Source organism: Uloborus diversus, chromosome 1, assembly GCF_026930045.1.
Source record: "Uloborus diversus isolate 005 chromosome 1, Udiv.v.3.1, whole genome shotgun sequence".
Lineage (NCBI taxonomy): Eukaryota > Metazoa > Arthropoda > Arachnida > Araneae > Uloboridae > Uloborus > Uloborus diversus.
The window spans coordinates 188,475,413-188,498,117 of record NC_072731.1 but is presented as its reverse complement, the minus strand read 5'-3'; the positions used below and the strand labels follow the sequence as shown (position 1 = coordinate 188,498,117).

Sequence of the window (22,705 nt, the reverse complement as noted above, 5' to 3'; positions counted from 1 at the left end):
AAAAATTTTGTATGATTAATTGAAATCAAAAAAGTATTTCTAGAAAATTTAGATCTATAAATCTGTCTTTGGTAGCAAAGTAATTAAATTGAAACTCAAATTATTTCATGCATATTGCTAGTCATTGTTGCATGAATTGTTTTTTAAGTTAAAATAGTAGCTGAACTAGTTACATTTCCTTTTAATTTAAATTTTTATAAACATATGTCGTAAACATAGATCAGATGATCACAATTTAATTTTTACAAAACACAAATTTAGATATTCTTGTGAAAAATGAATGTTTTTACTTGAAAAATTGCATCCTGTGAGTCATGGAATGTCACGAGCAGAAGTCATGGAAAGTCAGATTTCAAAACTTGAAATGTAGCAGATACCCTATTTATTGTAATTATTTCTACAGAAACATTATCATGTGCAGCATCTTTCTCCTTTTCTTAACTTTTAGATATGGCACTGGCTCAACAGCATTTGGTAGTGGTGGAAAAATGGTTAATGTTGAACATTGGAGATGTGTTAGTACGCTAAGAGGACATTCTGGAGGTAAGAAATCTTTTGTAAAATATTTGTTCATGCTTTTCAATTGAATCAAATTTTAACTTCAGTAAATTATGTATGCTTGGGCTCTGTAGTGTTTTTATTTTGTGTTTTTTGTAAAATGGTACAAATTTTGAAAGTATCTAATATCAAATATTTTGAAAAGTTTAAGAATCATGATTACACAGGGTGCTTATGCTCCTTAAAAAGTCTCGAAAACCTTCTCAATTTTATTTTTCTTTTTATAAGGGCCTTTTACATTGCCTTGAAGCTGTCTAGGACAGCTATGGCCATCTCAACAGCTTAGTGTAAAAAAATCAAATCCTCTGGGTCCTCTAGGCTGATCTTGAAAAGCCCGACCTGAACTGCTATGCATCAGCAGATGTGCTGAGCAACTTGAACGTAAGGACATTTTTGGCAGTGATTTATGTAATTTTTTTGTCGGTAATCAATCAATAGCATCAATAACTATTTAGAGCTAGGGTGGAATATTTAAAATTATTGTTGATAAGTCTTCGACTGATAACTGCTTTGACATTGATGAGAGTCGCGAGGTTAGATGATTGAGGGCAAGCTTGGATTCTTTATAAAGTTATGATCATATTATGCCATATCTGATTAATCCCAGTCCAAAAATGTTATCAATTTCGATGTCATTGAAATATTTTTCACTGCGGATATCTGGTTTAAATTTATAAAGTGTAAAACATTTTTCAACTTCACCTTGTTTTTTGTTCACCGTTTTTGATTTAATTTAAAATAAGTAATTTTGTTTATAATGGTTTCAGATGTCCTTGATTTGGCTTGGTCTCCTCGAGATGCTTGGCTGGCTTCTTGCAGTGTAGATAACACTATTGTTATATGGAACACTCTGAAATGGCAAGGTATTCATATTTTTTATTCTTTTTAGAATCTCAAAATGCCTTTTTTTGCTGGAATGGTGTGACTTTTTATTCAAAGAGTACTTTAAATTGAAAATTGTGTTTATGTCGAGTGAAAGCTTGATAAATTCTAAATTTAAAACAAAGGGTAATCTCTAATTAATTGTTCTCTAATTTAAAATTTAGTGTCTTAGATTCATAGTGATGTATGTCATTGACATGAACGAAGGGCAATTACAATTTATTAATTATTCATTAAAGCTTCAAAAGTAAACATATCTTGCTGTAATTTGGCAATATTAACTCTAAGACAATATCAAAGCACCAGGCTAGTAAGTGGTAAAAGAATCAGCACTGGATGATTTTAGTTATTAAATGCTTTTGTTGAAACAATTTTTCTTCCTTTATTTCCCAAACTTTACATGAATGTACTGTGAAAAATCTGTGTGAACATGATGATTTTCTTATATTTAAACTTTTACTTGTTTTTTATTTAGAGATAACTGCTGTGCTCAAAGGCCATAGTGGTTTAGTAAAAGGCGTTTCTTGGGATCCTGTTGGAAAATATATATCATCTCAGGTACAAAAATTAAACAAATGTTTTAAATTCTTCAAATGTTTTACTGGCATTTCTGTTAGTAGTCATCATCTTAATGCATTAATTTCAGTCTGATGATAAAACTTTGCGAGTCTGGAGAACCCACGACTGGCAACAAGAAGCTGTAATCACAGAACCCTTCCTCGAGGTATTTAGTTCAATTCCTTTTTTTCCCATATAAAAAAATACGTGTGTCATAGTGAAATTAATAATAAGTTCTTCTATCTGCTTTCTGGAGTTTCATAGAGTGCACTTTTGTAAAAATTTAAATTTTAATATAAATTTAATGTGACATAACATAGTTTGTAGTTGCCCTGATATTCGGGATTTTCCCGATAAAAAGTATTTTGTCCTGATTTTTAGCTTTTTGTCCTGATATTCCTGATTAAAAAAATATTTATATGGTATGTGTCTCCTTTTTTTTTCTTTTGTAAATTAGAACATATTAGTGCCAAATCTGCGTCAAAAAATACTTATTTTGCCAATAAAGAAGCCATTCTCAAAATTTATTCCATGCAATGTAACAGTTTTCGATTTTGCCAAAGTGCCTTTTTGTGGTTTGGAAGACATATCTGATGTTGTCAGTAATATATTTTGCAAAACTATGTTTTGGAAGTGGCACCTTGTTCATGTAAATTTTGATATTGAAATATAAAATTTCATTAAAATAAATGAATAATTTGGTTGCGCGCAGTTGCACATCCCAAGTTCTTACAGAGTAATTGCATTATCTCTGTGAATCGGAACCTGTCAAGATCAGACCTGTTAAGAACAAATTATATCATGAAATTTGTATTATTTTTTAAATGCTGAACGTAATTAGTTTTAAAATTGTTAGATGTGTAAGTTAGGATGTTTCTGACTTCTCTAACCAAATGACAAATTATTAGTAAAGTTTTTTTCCCCTCCAAAGAAATCATTGCTTACTGCAATAGAAATTTTTGTTGTTAGGCAATTTGTTTCCGAACTTCGTGAATTTTAATAGATTTGGCTGCACATTTTAAAAAATATGGGCAATGTGAAATTGTTAAGATGACTAAGCTTTTTCAAAATGAAAAAAAATGAATCGCTCTCTCAACTATCAATTTATCTGCCATTCTACATTATGTTAAATTATACTAGAAATATTTCTGTACAGTATTTAAAATAATTGTAACAAAAAAATAAATAAATAAAATAAAATTCAGAATAGAGGGTTCAGCATTTAACTTTTTGACCCAAGACACTTAAAAAGCACAAAATTTCATTTAAAACTTATAAATTCCGTGATTTTAACAAAAATAAAAAGATATTTTGATTGTTTACCTCTCAACAAAGACAACTAAACATCAAAAATTCGAAAAATTGGATTCCCATAGCAGATGCAAAGAGATCGCAAATCTCAAAGTGAAGGCATCAAAAGTATAAAAACGACTTGTAAAAGAAATATTTTTGATAAAATTATTTTAAAATTGCATTTTAGAGTCCTATGATAAACATTTCATTAATATCTGTGGACACAGTTGAAGCAAAAAAAAAAAAAAAAAAAAAAAAAAAATAAATAAATAATAAAATAAAGTAAACCATCTATTCAGCATTTTAATTTTTGACTCATAACAGAAAATGGAAATTTACTTTAAAAACTTGAAATGAGAGTTCTAACAGAAATAAAGAGACTTTTCATTTATTTGCATCCTAATAAAGCGAAGTTAGCTTGAAACAAGAACAAAATATGATTCTCATATCGGATGTTAAAAGATTGCATTTTTCAAAATGTAGACTTCTAAAGAAAAAAAAAAAAACGGTAATTAAAAGAGTTAATTTAAAGTAATCATCCTTGTTAGTATCGAAAAATCAAAACCCATATAATTTTCTCCCAAAATAACAATTAAACATCGCACCGCACCACACCGCTCCGTAAAAACGTTGACCATCTGGTAAAATGAGAATATTTTCTAATCAAGTCATTATAAAGGTTCAATGCCAGATGCTAAGTGGTGATAATTTTAAAGTTGGTAACCCTATCTGAAGCGATCATATTTTCCCCCCACCCTTACTATCACTTTGCAGTTCTAAGTTCATTTCGCAGATATATATTATTATTGTTTATTAAATCATGAGCCGAGAAAAGTGCTTACCAATGCCTTTTCAGAAAAGTTTACAGCAACACCGCTGCTAATTAGGTGTGATAAAACAAACAACCATTATATTTATTTGGCAGTAGCAATTATTTATCGCTTGCAGGAGCCTCACAAGAGTGCCGATTTTTTTTTTCAAAATTAGCGGATTTTGTATAAGTTGATCCCTCTAATTTGACCTCAAAAAACGGATTTTGTATAAGCTGATCCCTCTAGTTTGACCTCAAAAAATGTTCCAAAAATTATTGGTTTATACACAGGCGTTATTTTGCTTTCAGATTTGCTCTTTCAATCAATAATTTGTGAAAGATCCGATCTTGTATATCAAAATTTTGTATATCAAAATTGTGAAGGGTCCGTTTTGTTTGATCGGTATTTTGTGAAAGGTCCGTTTTGATTGATCGGATTTTTGTGAAGGGTCCGTTAATGGACCCAAATATCCCCTGGCCAGACCCTTGAAATTATGCAAGATTTTCAAAACATTTTCAGAAAGGAATATAATAATTTTTCTTTTTTTTGCTGAACTTTTTAGTTAGCACCTAGCAGTTTTGTCATTTATTGTATGAAAACATAAATTAATGTACCAAAAATGTTATTTGATTCTAAAACTGTGAAGCAAGAGTTTAAATCACTTATAAAAGTTTGTTGAAAACTGTATTACTATTAAATATTTTTTTATATTTTAGTGTGGAGGTACAACACATGTCCTTCGTTTGAGCTGGTCTCCCGATGGCCGGTATTTGGTTTCTGCCCATGCCATGAATAATTCTGGGCCAACTGCTCAAATTATTGAGAGAGATGGTTGGAAAGCAAACAGGGATTTTGTAGGCCATAGGAAAGCTATTACTTGTGTTGTAAGTGTGCAAATAAATTCCTGTATAGAGCAATTTTTAATGAAACAATATAAATGCTATAGTGCTGACATTCCAACAGCTGGCTTTGAGCAGAGTTTCTCTGTTTTTCTGTTTAAACTTCTCTGCTTCGCATCAAGTCTACAAAACTCCCTTTTTGAACTCAGCATCGCTAAACTTCTGCAATCTTGATGCATGCATACGGTGTGTAGGTTTTTATGACATCACGAGGGTTTTGCCAGCTAACTACTGTTTGCTGGGGTAGCAGCTCTTCTATTTTTTGAAAACGGCTCTTTTTTCCGTTTTATTTCCTTCTCCCACCTTCTGATTGCACATTTTTGTTTTAGATTGTTCTGATCATTGCCTTCCAGGCAACTTCAGTTTGCATCAAATACCTAGTATCACTCTTTTTATTGTAATATTTAAAAAAATTTTATTTTGTATTATTCTGTATTTTTTGCAAACATGTCGACATTAAGCTTGTACATCGCAGGAAGTTGCTTCCTGTATTTGCTATTTCAATCCCTTTTGCATCTTGTAAATTTTACCCTATAGCTATTTTAATGTAGAAGCTATAATGTAATGTTGGAAGCCATTTTAACCTACGTTACTAAAGATTAGCTAATTTTTTCATTTTAATAATTAATAAACTTTTTTTTGTGAGCATCTCAATGTTGAAATCGCATGCCACAAGAAATTATTTCTTGTGTTGAGAGAACTATCCTTTTGAAATGAAATGATGGAGGGGGGGGGGGGCTCAATAGAGCCAAGCACTGCGACTAGAGGTCTATTGAACTAAACCCCAAACAGAAGTCCTAAAACAGACCAGTAGCCGAAGCAAAGATCAGCAGGCATTTAATGAGAATATCATAAATCTTCCAAGGTTCAAGCAAGTGGCGGCCAAGGTGTTCAAACCTGTAGGCAGAAAAGACATTGTAATCACACAGGATGTGTGCAGCAGTTTCCTCATTAAAGCAACAGCCTCTACAAATTGGGTCATCTGTGATGCCCATTATAGTAAGATGCCACTTCAAGGTACAATGACCAGTAAGAAGGCCGATAGCCCTCCTGACACTGTTTCGGTTCAGATTTAAGAGCTCCTTTGCCCTAATACTAGGGCAACCTCTATTAAGTTCTTTCGCAACTATCCTTTTGCATCTAGTAAATATTTTATTATTTTAGACAGTTGGAGGTCAATTTAACTCATTTTACCAAAGATAAACTGTTTAGAGTTTTTTTTTGCAATAATTAACTTTGTTTTTCAAAACATGCCAACTTTCAGCACTTGCATCACTTGAAATAGCTGTCTGTGTTTGAGATTTCAATCCTTTTGCATTTTGTAAATGTTTTGAAATTTTGTAAAGTTGGAAGTTATTTTGATGTTCGTTACCAGAGATTAGTTTATTATACTTTCTATTTTAATGTAATTTATGAAAGAATTGATTTTTTGAAAGAATGCCATCATTGAGCACGTGCAAGTTGCAGAAAATTACTACCTGTGTTTGAGATTTCAATCCTTTAGCTTTTTATAATATTTTATTACTTAAGACAGTTGGCAGTGATTTTAACATATTGCCAAAAATTATCTTGTTTTATACTTTGTTTTAACAGTTTTTTTCGATTCCGAGTCACAACTGACTACAACTGTATTTATGTCGAGGACTGCATACTAAGTGCCTTGCCTTCATTATTTTTTATACCGATTGATTGCAGCACCATCACCGGATCGAACAGTTAATGAGAATTTAGAACTAGACCAAGAGCTAATAGCTACCTGGTGCTAGCACCCCCAGAGGTATCGTTTCACTTGGAGGACATTGAGACCACGAGCATATTTAACGTCGCCCAGTCCCTTTTAATGACGACGGTGGGTCTTTGACCATCGAGGTTCGAACTCGGGACGCTCCGGCCCAGAATCCGACACTCTACCGATCGGGCTACCACGGCCCATTTTAACAATTAATGAAGTATTTTGCTTTTTCGACGCATGCCCAAGGCCGACATTGAATACGAACTATAAATTTGTTTCCCCTGTTTCAGATTTCAGTCCTTTTGCTTCTTGTTATTATTTTAATATCTTTGACAGTTCAAAGTTATCTCAGAGTGTGCCATTTTGATAAGCTAATTCCAGTCAAATAGTTTAATCCTTACTGCTTTATCACTACAAACTTATTTCCATATTTGAAGTTAAATAATTAAATCATTATCAATTATTATCTTAACAGACATTTTAGAAAAAAAAAATCCTTTGCTGCCTATTCTTGTTGCATGCAGCTCAAAAATCCAAACTAAATGGAACCATAGATTTTCAAATTGTTCGGATTTTCGAAAATAACCATGAAAATATTGTCTAGGAAAATAGTATGCCATTTTATCCCATAAATTGGTTATAGGATTGGTTGAGGTAAGTGGGTCAACCCCCTAACACTGAAATATAGATATGGCTTTTATAATTTTTTACACTTATGTTACTTTTCACCACAGTGATTGATTTCATATGTATTTGGACTTCATGGAACTTTTTTCTAACTCTTAGAACTTTTGTCAAAAAAATTTCCAAAAAAATATTTTTTGCGAGTTCAAGCAACATTTTTCAAAGAAAGTGTTTCCAGTTCACTTTTTATAATTTTTATGCTTATAAAACTTTTACGTATTCTTTAACCTAAAGTAAATACTTCAATTTGAATTTTTGCATAAAATATTTTCAATAAGTTATAAAGAGGAGGGGTCCCACTTACCCCTCAAACTTTTGCTGTAAGTGTTAAGTGGGCCCTTCACTATTAGGTAAGTGCCTCCCACCCCCATTATAGTGACAATTTTAAAATCAAAAGCAACTCTGATGGAATGTTTATGAATGAAATAAAAGGTAACTATGAAGATCTAGTAGGAATTGATAGTTAAGCTACAAAACTGCTAAAGATGGTGTGTATTTGTGAAACTGGTATCAAAGAAAACCATTAAGTATTATGTAGCTCTAATGTTGAAAGTTGATGATGCAAATAAACTTTTTATTGGCCTGATACAGGTGATGTTGGAATTATTACTGAGGATGAATGGTGCACCCTTATCCTACTTTAGATGTCACCATTTAGTGTTTCCATTTTTTTTTGACTCTTAATTTTGGCTAATTTACCAAAATTAATCTCAATTAACTGAATTATGTTTAGTCAACATCCTATATATGTGAAAGTAGAATAAACACCTGTAGGCTTTCAATCAATTTCGTAGATGTAATTGTTTTGTTTTATAATTCTCCATCAAACAGATTTAAATGATAGTAAATATTTCATAAACTCATGCATTTACAAAAAACTGTTCCATACTAAAAGTTTACATACTTTATCAAGAAAGACCCTCTTACTACTTTTTTAAATATGGTTGATTTAAATTTAAATAAAGGTGGGGGTGACCCACTTACCCCTTCATTTGGGGTTAAGTGGGACACTCATGTGATTTTCTAAAAAATATAATCGTTAAGAAATTTTAAAGCGATATTTTAGAAAATAATGATGAACTTTTGTTAATACTGTCCAAGGTAAAATAAGTCAGTAAGTTCAAATTTTTTTTTGCTTCAAAATATTTGTAATAGACTTCAAAAACGAACTATTCTAAAAAGAGGTCCCACTTACCCTAACCAACCCTATAATAAGTCTGTTCATAATGTACCATACAATACATAATGTTAAAATATGTACATGCGTTTCTTAACAAAACAAAAACCCGTTGTTTGTGGAACATCAAGAAAAATTTGTTAAAACTATATAGGTGTGCATTCAGATTTTTTATGTTCTACTGTATTAAAATAACTTATTTCGCTTATAAAGAAAATTGCTTGGCAAGAACTCTCTTCGAATGCCACCTCCTCACTATACTGTTTGTTAGATGTGATGTTTCTATCTCAAATTTTTCATTTATTCCAGTCTCCCAATGTATATTTAAATGTTGTTTTTTTCTAAGATTATTTTTATTTTGTCTATTGAACAGTGCCTTGAAAATCTAATACAAATGATAAAAAATTCTTCTTACTACCTTTCAATTTTTTTTTTCGAGGTGTGTTATGTGTTTTTGCACTTGTGTGTGTATGTTTAAGTGTTAATTGCACACACACACACACACACTTATGTAGTTGAGTCAGTATATTAAGATTTATATGCAACTTCCTTTTTTGCAGCGGTTTAATCCAAATATTCTATGTAAAATTAGTAAAGACTCGGAAAAAGTATGTATTTGAAACTTGTTTTTCTCTCTTTTTTTAAATCTAATTATATTTTTCTTATATTTAATGTATTGCTCTCCTGTTTTTAGATAGAACATTTTTGTTGTTGTGCAATTGGAAGTCGTGACCGATCTCTGTCTGTTTGGGTGAGATTTTGACTTTTGTTTGTCTGAATTGTTTGTGGTTCTAATAGAAATCCTTACTAATGTGAAAGTGACTTTGTTTGTTTGCATATTTGTAATTCATTTTTTGGGTCTATGCACTATAGCGGGTTTTTTACGCAAATTCGCAAGAAAGAGATGCAACTTCCGCAAAAATTCGGGTGCTGGAGACCCAGAAAGCCCAAAAGATAAGAATCAGAAAAAAATTCATTAAAAAATTAACAATATGTTTTAACACACAAAATCAGCAGATACACATCTCCATACACATGTTCCGGGATTGCAGGAAACCCCCTTTTCATTGCAAAATAGTGAGCTTTTGGCTGTAAAGACATCCGGTAAAAATTCTCTTTTACTGGATGTCCTCAACATTCCGAAGTTCACTGTTTTGCCCTGAAAAAGGGGATTGTTTTCCTATTTTTCTTTTAGTTGAATAATGTACAGTGAATTTCTTAGTGCCAAAGAACTACATTATTTTTGCTGCCTTTCTTTTTTTAGACTTCTAAAAAGGGTATATGTGTGGTTTCAAAAAGTAATGATGTTCACTGACGAAACAAAAAGAACCACATTCCTACCGGCGAGGAAACAGTTGAACTTTCAGATACTTTGAAATAAGCAGAATCTTTGACTTTAGAGATTCTACAATAATAATTTAAATCTAACATTTAAGAATAACAAAAATTAACGTTTAATTTTTGGTTCGGGTGAATCCAGAAAAAGGTCTTTCTTTCTGCCCTTCATTTTAAAATAAATTGTTAGCTTTTATAGTCTTTATTTTGATTTTTAAAATGATTCTGAAGTTTCTTTTTCAGCTGACTTACATGAAAAGGCCCCTTGTTGTTGTTCATGATTTGTTTTCAAATTCTGTCCTTGATATTTCATGGTAAAAGTTTTTTTTTCTCTTTAATACTGTTAAGATTTTACTTATGATTAAAACTGTTAACTAATTTTTATTTTTCAAAAAATTGTTTCATAGGAGTCAAAATGGTAAAGAGTTAATAGTTTGTTCATGGGATGGTACAGTGGCTTACATTGGTTTTGGAGATGAAGAAATTGGGAAACCAGCTTCAGCTGAAGAAAAGGTAGCAATACTTTTCTTCATTAATCTCTCTTAACAAACATATCTATATGAAAATCATATTACTTGTAACAAATAATAAATAATAACCTCTAAAATAAAAGTTATGGCAAATGACGCTTGTTCAACAATCAAGCTTCAATTAAAGAAAAAAAATACTGTGAAATTTCTCGTCAAAATGATCATTCTTAAAGAAAGCGACACATCAAAAATTCCCGAATAAATTAAACGTAACCCTCTTTTAATACAACTAAAATCCTTGATTATTTTCTGCTGGAAGTACAAAACAAAAAGAAATAAATCACCAAAAAATTTTTAACCCCCCCCCCCCCAGAAAAAAAAAACAATAAAATGAAAGGGGAAATTTTTACCTCAAAACAAAAGCAAAATTTTATTTAGTCACAGTCGAGAAAAAAAATAGCAACCTTCTGAATGGTTTTATTCACGCTAATTTTAAATGAGATGACTCAAACGATAATTTTCAGATATGAAAGTGCAGTTCCATTATGTTTAAAAATGCTTTTAATTTTTTTCCGGTGATTTTACAGCCTTGGTTTTTTTTTGAAATTCAAAGGAAATAAAGCAATTTTAGCAGTATTTTTCGCCGGCTTTCGAATGGGATCTGAATCAAGAAAATCTGATAATTAATTCAGGTAGAAAGAGCCATTGAATGCTATTTTCGGGTCTTAAAATTCAAACAGTTTGGTATTTTTTTTGCCTTTGAAACCACCCCTACGTTTTTTCTGGGTGCCCAAGTACCTCCATGCCAAATTTGATCGAGATCCGAAGTAAACTGTGGATTTGTTTAGGGAACATACATACACACATATATGCACATATATTCTATGTTTTATTTATATAGATATTAGAGAAAGGAAAATTACAACAGATCTTTCTTCTCAATGATTTTCTTCACGTTACAAATTTTAGTAAAGGCTTTGTTCAACAATGACCATGATCAACAATGAATTTCTAATTGAACGCTTACCTTCATTTTAGTGCAAAATTAGTTAAACATTTATACTTTACAGTCTAATTACATTGGAACAAATTTTATCTGATGCAGAAAAATAAGGGTTTTTTTTCCCCAATTTTTGCGAGCATTTTTTTTTGCCCTCATATTATAGAAAATGCCATTTTGATTCATAAAATTAAAATTTGGTCAGTTCGGTTCTTTTTTGGCATTCGAAAACCCCCCTATGTTCCTTCATGGGTGGCCAAGTACCTCCCTGCCAAATTTTGGTCGAGTTTCAACGTAAACTGTGGATTTGTATAGGGAACATACACACATATATACATATACTAGCTGCATTGCCCAATTTTGCCCGGTCTACCTTGAAAATAACCATTGTGTCAAGTGAATAATATTCAATAACCAGGCTTATATATAAGAAAAAAAAACTATCATGCAAAATTTCTCCTCCAAACAATGAGGACAGATTTTAAAATACTCTTTAAGAAATTAAAATAAAATGAGAAAGAGAGATTTAAAAAGCGTAACCATGGAAACACAAAATAAAATAAGTTTAAGAATTGAAAGTGAGAAAGATGGAAATAAACAATGGATTCAAAAAGCGTTACTGTGAAAACGCAAAATAAAATGGCTAAAAACTTGGAATAGAGAACAGATTTTTGAATTTCATTTAATTCGCTTGTAACTTTTTTTCCTAATCAAGATAGAGGGTTAAGCTTTCGACCTTAGGTCAAATTAGATGTGGAGTAAATAAAAGCAGCTCTTTCTAATGGTGTCAAAAAGAAAACTGTGGGAGGATTCCTTCACTTTTTATTGATAGATTTAATGAGAAAGTAGTGCCTATAAATTTCAGCTAAGCCTGAAAAAAATAGTTAAGAACTTGAATCACTCCCACCGTAATTAAGTTAGAAATTAAAAAAAATTGTGTAGAACGCGAAAAATTCTATTCTTCCCAACAATATGTAATATTAATATGAGAAAGTAATTTTTCACTCCCATATTCGGGAATTTATGTGAAAATTGGGCTTAAATTAGAATACAAAAAGAACTACTTGTCGAACTTCTTTGAACTCGTCTGCAAACCTTTCGGGGGCTGAAAAAAGATACTGTGAAAATTTTGGCGAAATCTGCCGGTTAGTTTTTGAGTTTTACACGTTCAAACAAACAGACACTTTTTGGAGACTTCATTTTATACTATTTCAATAAATTACGGAGTAGAATTCTTTCTCGTTTTATTACTTTCTCGGGCATAACAAAATGTAGAATAAAATATTTCCATTATGTCTCGCTTAGAGCATAAAAAGGAAAATTCTTGTGTTTCCCTGATAATTTTAATTAATTTTAAAGCAACTACATTCTTCCTTATGAAAAAATAATACTGTTGTGTATATGTTACTTAAACTTCGACTGTTCTAAAAATGTCCAAAGGTTTTACCTAAAGCATATTTAATTTTTTTTCTTTTCAAGTTTTTTCTTTGTGCGCAGTGAGGAAATTTTTGATTAATGAGCAATAACAAATATTTTCTGTGAGTGCTAGCAACTTTCAAAAGCTTAGTTATGGCATGTTTGTATTAAAAATATTCAATTCAGAAATGGCTAATTTTGCACAATTTTAGAACACAATGAGTAGACATATGCTTATGAGCAGACTGCCCATTTTTATCCATTAAATCATATGCATTAACTTTCAGAATCATTTACATCAAAGTTTATATGGAAAAAGTATGGCCATGACAAATCATACTGCTTCATCTGCTTTATCTGTTGTTGAAAATCCAGAAATTTTAAAGTTTCAAGAAGAAATAAAGATTAAAGAAGAAGAAGAATCCAAAGACGCATCTGACAACTGTACATCTCCTACTTTACCTGTTTTAAATGAAATTGGTATTCCAAAGCTAGAACTTCAATCATCATCGAATTCACAGTGTAGCAGACCATTACCTCATATAAAAGTAAGTTTTGATGGATTGTATTATATCAGTTAAATTAAAAGCTGTGGTGTTTATTGTCCTGTAATCTTTTTACAAAAGCAGTTGCAGTCAACTCTCGATAACTCGAAGTCCCACGGGATCGGCTAAAACATTCAAGTTATTGATAGTTTGAGTTATGGGAAGTTTTAACAAGAGTCTCAAGATTTTGGGACCTGATGAAAACTTGGAGATAAAGGAATATTCAAGTTATAAGCTTCGAGTTATTGAGATCCCACTGTATTTTCATTTAAGTTGAACTTTATTGCAGAAGCATACTGCTGTGAGAAGGTAAATGGTAGTATCTAAAGAAATCCCAAGTAGCATCAACTCATCGGATTTTGCTCGGTCGATCATCGACTCCTCCTAAACTCATCACGTAACGCACGCTGATATCGTTGCGATCAGATTCCGAGAACCTGTTTTCGATGAGCTGTTTTTCATCGAAAAACGAAATCGTAAGGATCAAATTTTCCGATTAGAATTTGCCGGTCAAAATTTCATTTGAAAAAGAGATCGTAACAATCAAATTTTCCGATGAAAATTTGCTGAGCTACATTTCATTCGGAAAAAGAGATCTTAAGGATCAAATTTTCTGATGAAAATTTGCCAAGTTACATTTCATCGGTAAAAAAGTAGGTCGTTTAAATTATCCGATAAAAATTTTCCCAATGTAAAATTTTTGGAAATCTCCCAACTTAAAATAGGATAAGTTTTATTATTCGAATATCCGACTATTGATCAAACGTAAGGCTATACGGATCAACATTCAGGGTTGAGAATCGGAGGAAAAATGACTGAGACTTCGACTCCAAATCCGACTCCTGGATTTTGGAAGGGTTTACTCCGATTTGCTGCAAAATCAATTCAACTTTAACTCCACGATTCCAACACCGATTACCTCACTGGAATTGCAAACAAAATGAGACTCTGACACTTGAATGATTTCTCTCTATCTCCAAAACAATTCCACTCCGTTCAATTTGACTCCCAAAATTTCCGACTCGATTTGCGGGCAAAATGATAGACTCCGACTCTTCATTAGCTGGCGCCACAAGTATATTCACTGAATAAAATTCTCATTTGCCGTTCAGAAATCTGTCATGGCCTTGCCCCCCGATAGATGTCGCCACAAATGATTTTCTATTTAACACATTATTTTCCTCCTTGAAAAGAGCATTACTTGTCTAGTGGTTAGCATATGAATCTCGTATTCCAGAGGCCTAGGGTTCGATTCCCGGCAAAAGCGACTTAGATTAAACTCATAAAACGTTCATCAAAAGTAAGAAATTAGAAATTTAATTAACAAGTTATAAAAAAAAAATTAAAATATATTAAATAATTGTCCCAAATGACGTCATCCGAAAATACCATTCCTGAAAGTTTTCAAGATTGTGGAAGGGTCACGTGATCATTCAAGATGGCGGACCCCTTTCCCACTGTTAATTTTTTTTCCTCCTGCTTGTCCCATGTATCGCGGTTGTTACTACTTCTCATCGTATTTTCATCCTAAATTCATCGCCTCGGAACAGCACTGCTCGTATATTGCTCCAAATCTCATCGTATTTTCATCCAAAATTCATCGGCTCGGAACAACCCTGCTCGTATATTGCTCCAAATCCCATCAGTATAGGGAGCAAAATTCATCGAATTTCGATGATCGGATTCTACTATTGCCGATGAGACTTATTGGAGCGATTTCCGATGAAAACTCATCGGAATCCAATCATCGGCCGATCAAAGTTTGATCGGATTTCGATGAATGGCCGATGAGTTGATGCTACTCGGGATGAGTTTTCGAAACATTGGAAAAAAACAAGTTTCAGATTCCTTACTAACTAGGAAAATGTGGGAATTTAACTTTTTTTGTGCTTTGTTATCAGTGCCAACCAAATGGGCAAACTTGTACAATATAGCTGAAGTACATTAGATAACTAAAATGCAGAAAAATGAAAGATGAAAAATTGTTGATACTGCCCATTACGTTCCTATAGTGGCGTAGGAGTTTTTAAGTTGTGCTTAAATAAGTTATATGCAAGCTAAGAAACTGGATATTTATATTTTCTGGCAAGAGATGGAATATTAAATTCTGAGGCAATATAGGAAGTTTCTGTTCCTTAATACTGCATTGCACATACAATTGAAGGGTGTAATCAGGTAATACATTAATTCTTCCTTGTAGTTTTAAGTTGAAGTTCATGCATATATCATTACGCTATCAGCTTATATAAATCATTTGAATGAAGTGTTCATAGTTGGATTTTTTTTTCAATTATTCATGGTTTGTGTAACTTTTTTCATTTTGTTTTAATATCTCTTTTATGCAGTTGGAATTTATTCTCAAGATGATCTTCATCAGGGGCGCCGACTTGTAAAAATTATTCAGGGGGGAAGGGCTAGATGTCTTCAGAGGTCAAATGGGGTATGTAATCCTATGGAGCTTCCCCCACCCCTCTCCACCCACCAAGAAAAAAAAAAGAAATTGTACCTTGAAAATGCTAGTTTACACATTTTCTGTTGCACAATTTTAAAAACCAGCAATAAGTAACATGGTATTTTTAAGGTAAATAATTTAAAAATTGGCATACAAATTTTATAGGATGGATTGTATCTTATAAGATTCATTACTAGAATATGGGCTCACAAATCTGGAAAATTGCGTCATACATATACAGGTATAGAACAAAATAATATTAACACCCAGAAAAAATTGAGTCTTTTTCGACCCTGAAATAAACGATCGCCACGTGTTGCAACAGTTTGCCACCTAGTGGCAGTGGTAGGGAAGGTATCAATCATTTCACAATGAGGGTTGCATGGAAAAATTCTGTATTTAGCAAAGCTTGATGATGTCCAATCTTTCAGACGTGAAAAGAGACATGATAATTGGAGCTTGTCTCACTGAAAGTCTGTCCAGAACAGCCAGTCTTATGGGTGTTTCCAGGGCCACTGTATCAAGGGTTATGACAGCTTCTACAAATCTGGGTAAGGTGTCTTCTGCGAGAAACAACAGTGGGTGAAAGTCAAGCTTGAAGAATTGTGATAAACGAAGGTTGAAGAGGATTGTCTCCCGAAAACACAAGACTACACTGCCGCAGTAAACGTTCGAAATGAATGCCTGCTTTCAGAGCCTCGTGTCAATGAAAACTAACTGGAGTTGCATGTTGCACACATTCATGGCAGAGTAGCTATTCCAAAACCGTTAGTTTGGGCACAAAATGCTATGAATAGACTACAGTGGTAGAGAGACCACCTAAACTGGACACAACTGCAATGGGAACAAGTCATATAGTCTGACGAGTCATCATTTACTTATTCCTGACCACCAAGCGAGTGTTCGTCTGCCGAACACCAGCAGAAGCATATCATATCGAGTGCTTGGTTCCTAACATGAAGCATGGAGGGGGTTCTGTGATGGTGTGGGGAGCAATATATTCTCATGGATTGTGGTCTCTTGTTGTCCTGAGGGGGAGAAGTCTCACAGCTGCACATTATCGAAACATTTCCGCCAATCGCCTTCCCCCTATGATTCAGACTTATCTTTCCGGAAGAACGTCTGGTGTTCCAAGATGACAACGCCCTTATTCGTATGCACAACTCTTGTTCAAACATGGTTACATGAGCATGATGTGGAAGTGGAACTTCTAACGTAGTGTCCCCAGTCCCCTGATCTGAACATCATTGAGCCTTTGTGGGGTTTCTTAAGAACAAAGTCCGAGCGGGTTTTTCTCCTCTATGCACTCTTTCTGACCTCGAGAGGGTCTTACTGGAGGAATGGGTGTGAATTTCAATGAACTATATTCAAGACCCTCAATTGTTAGTCCCACGTCAAATATAAGTCGTCATTTGGGCAAAGGGTGGCCTAACCCCTTGTTAATACAAGATTTTCCTTTTTTGGCAGGTGTTTCTATTATTTTGTCCTATACCTGTATACGCGGAGAAAAACAAAGGGTTTTCTACAAAAAGGGGGTAACTCCAATTTCAATGTTTTCAAAGACTTTGCATAACACCAATCCTTTTCTTTCTTGCTAATATTTTAATAACTTTCCTTGTATGCTTCTCAATCCGGTTGTACATGAGAAGTTATAAAATTGTTAAAAAGCTTAGAGTGTGATTTGGTGTTTTAAGCATTAACGCAAACCTTTTGAAAATGGAAATTTGGAGCCACCTCTTTTTTCTTTTCCATAAAACTGTTTCAAAACATTATTGTAAAAAATGGCATTTTGAGGCCATCTTTGCTAACAATGGGTATTATGGACAAGGAGACACTATTTAGAAACACAATAACTATTTTATTTTCAAGACAAAACATCTCTCACCATTCTGAAACACGCCACTGTCAAATCGAACCATTTCGAGCTGGCATACCTTTTGAGCTCGAGTTGAGTTGCAACACAACATTGAAAACAATTATTACGAAATAGAAATACGTGGAGTGATAAATTATGCACAACAATGGGGTTCAGAGACTTTTCCCGAGTAATTGTTTTTGAAACTTAATTTTCAAAATCACAATTTTAAATGAACTTCAAATATGTCAGGTAAAACGGGGATGGGGGACTCTCTCCCAGAAAATTTATAATCTCTGCCCTAAAAGTTCATTTGGCTATCTTTGATGACATTAGGCCAAAAAAAAAAAAAAAAAAAAAGGATTCCGAGCCCTAGAAAATTTGAGAAATTGAAGTTCTGAAAATGAACTTTTTACTTTTAGTGATGTAGAACAAAGTGAGATTCTAAGGCTTTCCCCTGAATTTTTTTTTGAAATTAAAATCCTACTATAGGGTATATTTCATAAAGTTAGGGGAAGGGGTGGGGATTGAAGCCCTATCAAGAAAATGATTCGAAATTGATTCCTAAAAATGCAATTTTGTGTCCCCTTTAATGATTTTAGGGGAAGAAATGGCGTTCGGTACTCCCCTTAAGAAATTTCAAGTAATTGAAGTTTTTAAGACTCAATTTCAGTGTATAGACATTATAGAAAGGGGGTTTTGGGGACTTCCCCCCTAATTTGACCTTTTTTTAAGTGTAATTTTTCAAGTAAAGCATCGATCACAAAAGGTAGAGCATTGCTATCCAATGGCTATCCCCAGGCTATTGCCCTGGAGGCATGTAGTGGACATACATTGCTTGAGGCTGTAAATTTAAAGCTAACTTTTGAAGCCTACCAAACTCAACCTTCATATTTGACTCACCCCAAAGCAATTCTCTTAAGTCATGAAAAATAAGTCTGGGCGGACGAGAACATCTTTTAGCGTATTAAATAGAGTCTTAGCGTTAATATTTTGAGTTTCATATAGGCCTGCAGATTTCTCAAAAATGTCACAATTCTCATTGACACTCGATATGCAAAAATAAATTCGTCTTCACATAAAGCACTCCTCAAGCACCACTCCCTCTAAAAAATGACCCACTCAAATATAAATTATTGGGGGGGGGGGACAAGCCCTCCGAAGCGCCATGAAGTCGGAGCTAGTGATCTTCATGCTTACAATTTTACATGGCAGAACCGTTCATACAGGGTCGATCCTAGCAGGTGTGCAGGGTGTGCACCGCACAAGGGCGGCCAAAGCAAGGGGCGGCTGCGGGCCGCATCATGTAATTCTTATAATCAAGCAAAATTCCTCAAGAATTTCTCACAAGATAACTTATAATAAATCGAATAAATATGCTGAATTTTAAATGTTGAATTATCAAAGTACGTAAATTTCGATTTCCCCACAGCATAGCATAGTTTAAGAAAAATAGAATGCTAGGAAACATTTTGTTGGTTCATTATCCATTAATATCTACTCTTTACACACTTTCTTCATTTGGTTGCAAAATTTGTGACAGAACCATTAATCAGGCATGGATACAGGGGAGGAAAAATGAGGGAAATGGCCCCCCTCCCGAAGCATGAAAGGGTGCCTTCTAAAAGAAGCACCGAGGGCGCCCACTAATGTTCCCCCCCTTCCCCCAAACTTTTATAGACCTAAACAATGAAGACATATTTTATTTATAAAAAAGAAGCTATACTGATTAGATACTCTCGCAAGCATTTCAAACAACAAATTCTGTGTTCAATTATCGTGGATGCGTGGGGAGAAAGTGGAAAATTGCGACTCCCCTGGGAGTCAAACATATTTGAAAGACGAACTAAAAATTTGTAATTTTCCCCCTTTTTGGTAATTTTTTCTAATTAAAATCCCGAATGAACTACCCGGTTTCTCATCAGGTAGGGCTCTTGCACCGGGAAGCAAATTTAAATGTAGCTCCAAAACGAAGATCCAAAAGGATACCATGACCTCCTTGACGAGACTAAAGGTTTAAAATTGCGTTTCTAGGACTTAAATTTCGGAAACTTTCTCTGGTTGAACCACCAATCTTAAGGACCCAATTAAGTCTCTGATTCACCCCTTCCACCTTGACTTATTCAAACATAGCCTAAAAATGTTGGCTCTAAAATCCAAAATGTAATTTTAGAGGACAGCTTTTCCTAATGTGATCAAAAATTGCTTAATGACATTTTTCGGATTTCTTTTTCGGAATTTTTGCGATTGAGGGCCCCGAAATCCATTCCCAAACATTACTACCAAAGACGGTCTCAATTAGCGTCTTTAGAGAGAGACCTCTAATCCCACCCTCTCTCACTTAAAGTATTGAAAAACAAACTAAAATTGCGTTTTTCAAACATCAGTTTCAAGAACTTTCGGAGAAGGATTCCGGATCCCCCTTTTCTCCAACCCTATCACTATACACCTCAAAATTTCGTTTTTAGACGGTTCCGTGGAGCCACAGAACCTTTCCTGCCTAAACTAGCCTGAAATTGACTTCAGTTTCAAAAAACAGTTCGTAAGGGCACACTGAACCCCCGCCCGCTCTTTGTCTCATCGTTCTCAAACAATGCCTAAAATATGATTTTGGGACTTCAATTTCTAAGAGATTCCGGATTAGAACTGCCTGGCTTATGTAACTTTTCATGGCACTGGGGCATACCCATCAATGGTCGAGGTGAGGTGGACAAAAGTCAACAGTTGTATTTTTTAGATATTAATATCGAAAAATATCCGAAAGATCCACCGAAACTTTCTAGTTTCATTAACGTTATCAAAGATAATATATAATTGCGCTTTTAGAAGTATCTGCTTGGGAACCCCAAAACCGTTTCTTCCCAAAAATAGCCCATAATGGATTTTAGTTCCGAAAAATATTTCGGTTCAGAACATTTTCACGTTACCCCTATCGTTTTCAAATATAGCCAACAATGGGGTTTTGAAACAATAGTGCCAAGAAACACCCGGAGGAAGGCCGCCAGATCCCCTACCGTAAGCAAAGACAGCCTAAATTTGCGTTTTAAACTTCAATTTCCAAAACTTTCGATGGGAGACTATTGAATCTCCCTCCCTCTAGCAACGTCAACAAATTTAACTTAAAATTGTGTGTTTAAAACTTCAGTTTTGGAAAATTTTCTGGACGAGTGCGATCCTTCCTCAGCTACGCTCACCAAAAATAGCTTCGAGTTGATTTCAATTTTGAAAGAATTTTAGAAAAGAACTCCAACATTACTTTTCCCTGAAGTCTCGAAAAAGTTCCTAAAATAGCGATATTTGACTTCAATTTTGAAAAATTCTCCATGCACCTTGAATATACCCGATTCTTTTGTCCTTGCAATGGAACACAACCAAAGATGAACTAAAACTATTTTTTATACGCCAATTTCGATATTCACGGAGCAATCCCCCCTCCTCCATCCTTCCTCTGATGTCACCGAAGACAGAGTATAAAATGCGTTTTTAACGACTAGTAAATTTTGGCATCTATTACTTTCTTAAAATATATAAATTGTACCTAAGGAGTTTCTTACTATAAAACTTTTCTTCCTTCTTATAAGTTCATCATCTATTTTCTGTTTTTTCTTAATTAGAACTTGGTACAGAAATTTGAAGAAAGATTTATATGGACGTTAAAGATTGGTCAAAATATGCAAATTACTCTTGAGGGGCGGCACATTAGGTTTTTGCACACGGGCAGCTGACACCCTAGGATCGGCCCTGCGTTCATAATTTTAATTAAGTCACTTAAATATTAATTTTTCCCTGGTAGAAGATACACATCATCACTAGTATTCAAAATACACAATACATACAATGTGTATGGTATATTAACGATGAATGTTTTATTTTTGCTCCCTGCAGAGAAATGTAGAAATGATGAGCTTGATACTACTCCCCTGGTAGTATTTTAATCAATATAAAGATTGAATGAATTGGTGTATGTTATTAGTGATTAGTTTTAAGTTTTTAAAAAAGTCTTATGAATTTTTTTAGGGGCCTACAGATAAACAAATTGAAACAAGGCTGGCAGATGGAAGAAGAAGAATAACACCATTATTCATTCCTCCGCCTCCTGACATTGGGTAAAGTTTTATTGGATTTTATTAATGACAAAATTCTAGGGCAGTGTTTTGCAACCTTTTTACTTCTAACGACTACTTGGTATGCTTCTGAATCGTAAGTTATGATATCCATTTATGATGACCACTTATGATAGAAATAGCATTTTCACAACAATTATGTTAGGTGAAATGAGATGAATCTAAAAGTTTTCTTTAATAATTTAATTACAACTGTAAAAATGATATAGATTAATTTTCACTAGCTCTTCACAGACCACTAGAAATTGTCCACAACCACAGGTTGAGAATCACTGTTCTGGGAAATCCACTTATTTATCTACAGGTCAAGCTTCACTGTTGCTATTCTCCACATGACAACTGAGTTTAGAAATGTTGATTGAAAAGCTTTGCAACAGTTGTCATTTTTTATTCACATTTTCTCCCTTTCTCCAAAAGAGAGAGAGAAAGAGAAATTCCCTTTGCCATCTGAAATACAGTGTTAAAATCCGAACATGTGCCTTGTCGTAAGGGTTACCCTTTTTTTGATCCGAAAGGTGTGTGAATGTTTACTGCAATAGTGCTTGTGCTTTCATTATTTTGTCTGTTACGTTCAAAATAGGAGATTTTTTCCTAGTACGTTAGTCATTATTGAAATTTTATTCATTGCAAAACAAAATTTTACTAAAGGGATCTTGATCATCCAAAAGCAGAATGTTTTTTTTATAAGTGAAGAAAAACTAAGTCCATATAGCCATCTGAATAATGAAAGTACTTGTGAATAACAAATCACTGTATTCTTTGTTTTTCACAGCCAGGGTTTGTGATTTTATTTTCATGGAAAAAGTTGTTTTAAAATTTCATCTGATTTCAAAAAAATGAGTCAGTGGAATTTGTTTTGGTCTTATTGTAATGTATATTTTTATAAGGCTATACAGTCAACTCTCAATAACTC

At 33.5% G+C, this 22,705-nt stretch overlaps 1 protein-coding gene across 1 annotated transcript in view; it reads left to right on the top strand.

The window, feature by feature from the left end:
* Positions 1-22,705, top strand: part of LOC129217772 (protein HIRA-like) — a 93,696-nt gene that overhangs the window by 35,884 nt on the left and 35,107 nt on the right. The window contains exons 5-15 of the mRNA XM_054852118.1: positions 449-543; positions 1,326-1,421; positions 1,916-1,998; positions 2,087-2,164; positions 4,820-4,987; positions 9,156-9,203; positions 9,290-9,346; positions 10,174-10,244; positions 10,338-10,443; positions 13,104-13,364; positions 21,686-21,774. Coding sequence (XP_054708093.1) covers positions 449-543; positions 1,326-1,421; positions 1,916-1,998; positions 2,087-2,164; positions 4,820-4,987; positions 9,156-9,203; positions 9,290-9,346; positions 10,174-10,244; positions 10,338-10,443; positions 13,104-13,364; positions 21,686-21,774 — 1,152 coding nt within the window. The remainder of the gene's footprint in view (positions 1-448; positions 544-1,325; positions 1,422-1,915; positions 1,999-2,086; positions 2,165-4,819; positions 4,988-9,155; positions 9,204-9,289; positions 9,347-10,173; positions 10,245-10,337; positions 10,444-13,103; positions 13,365-21,685; positions 21,775-22,705) is intronic.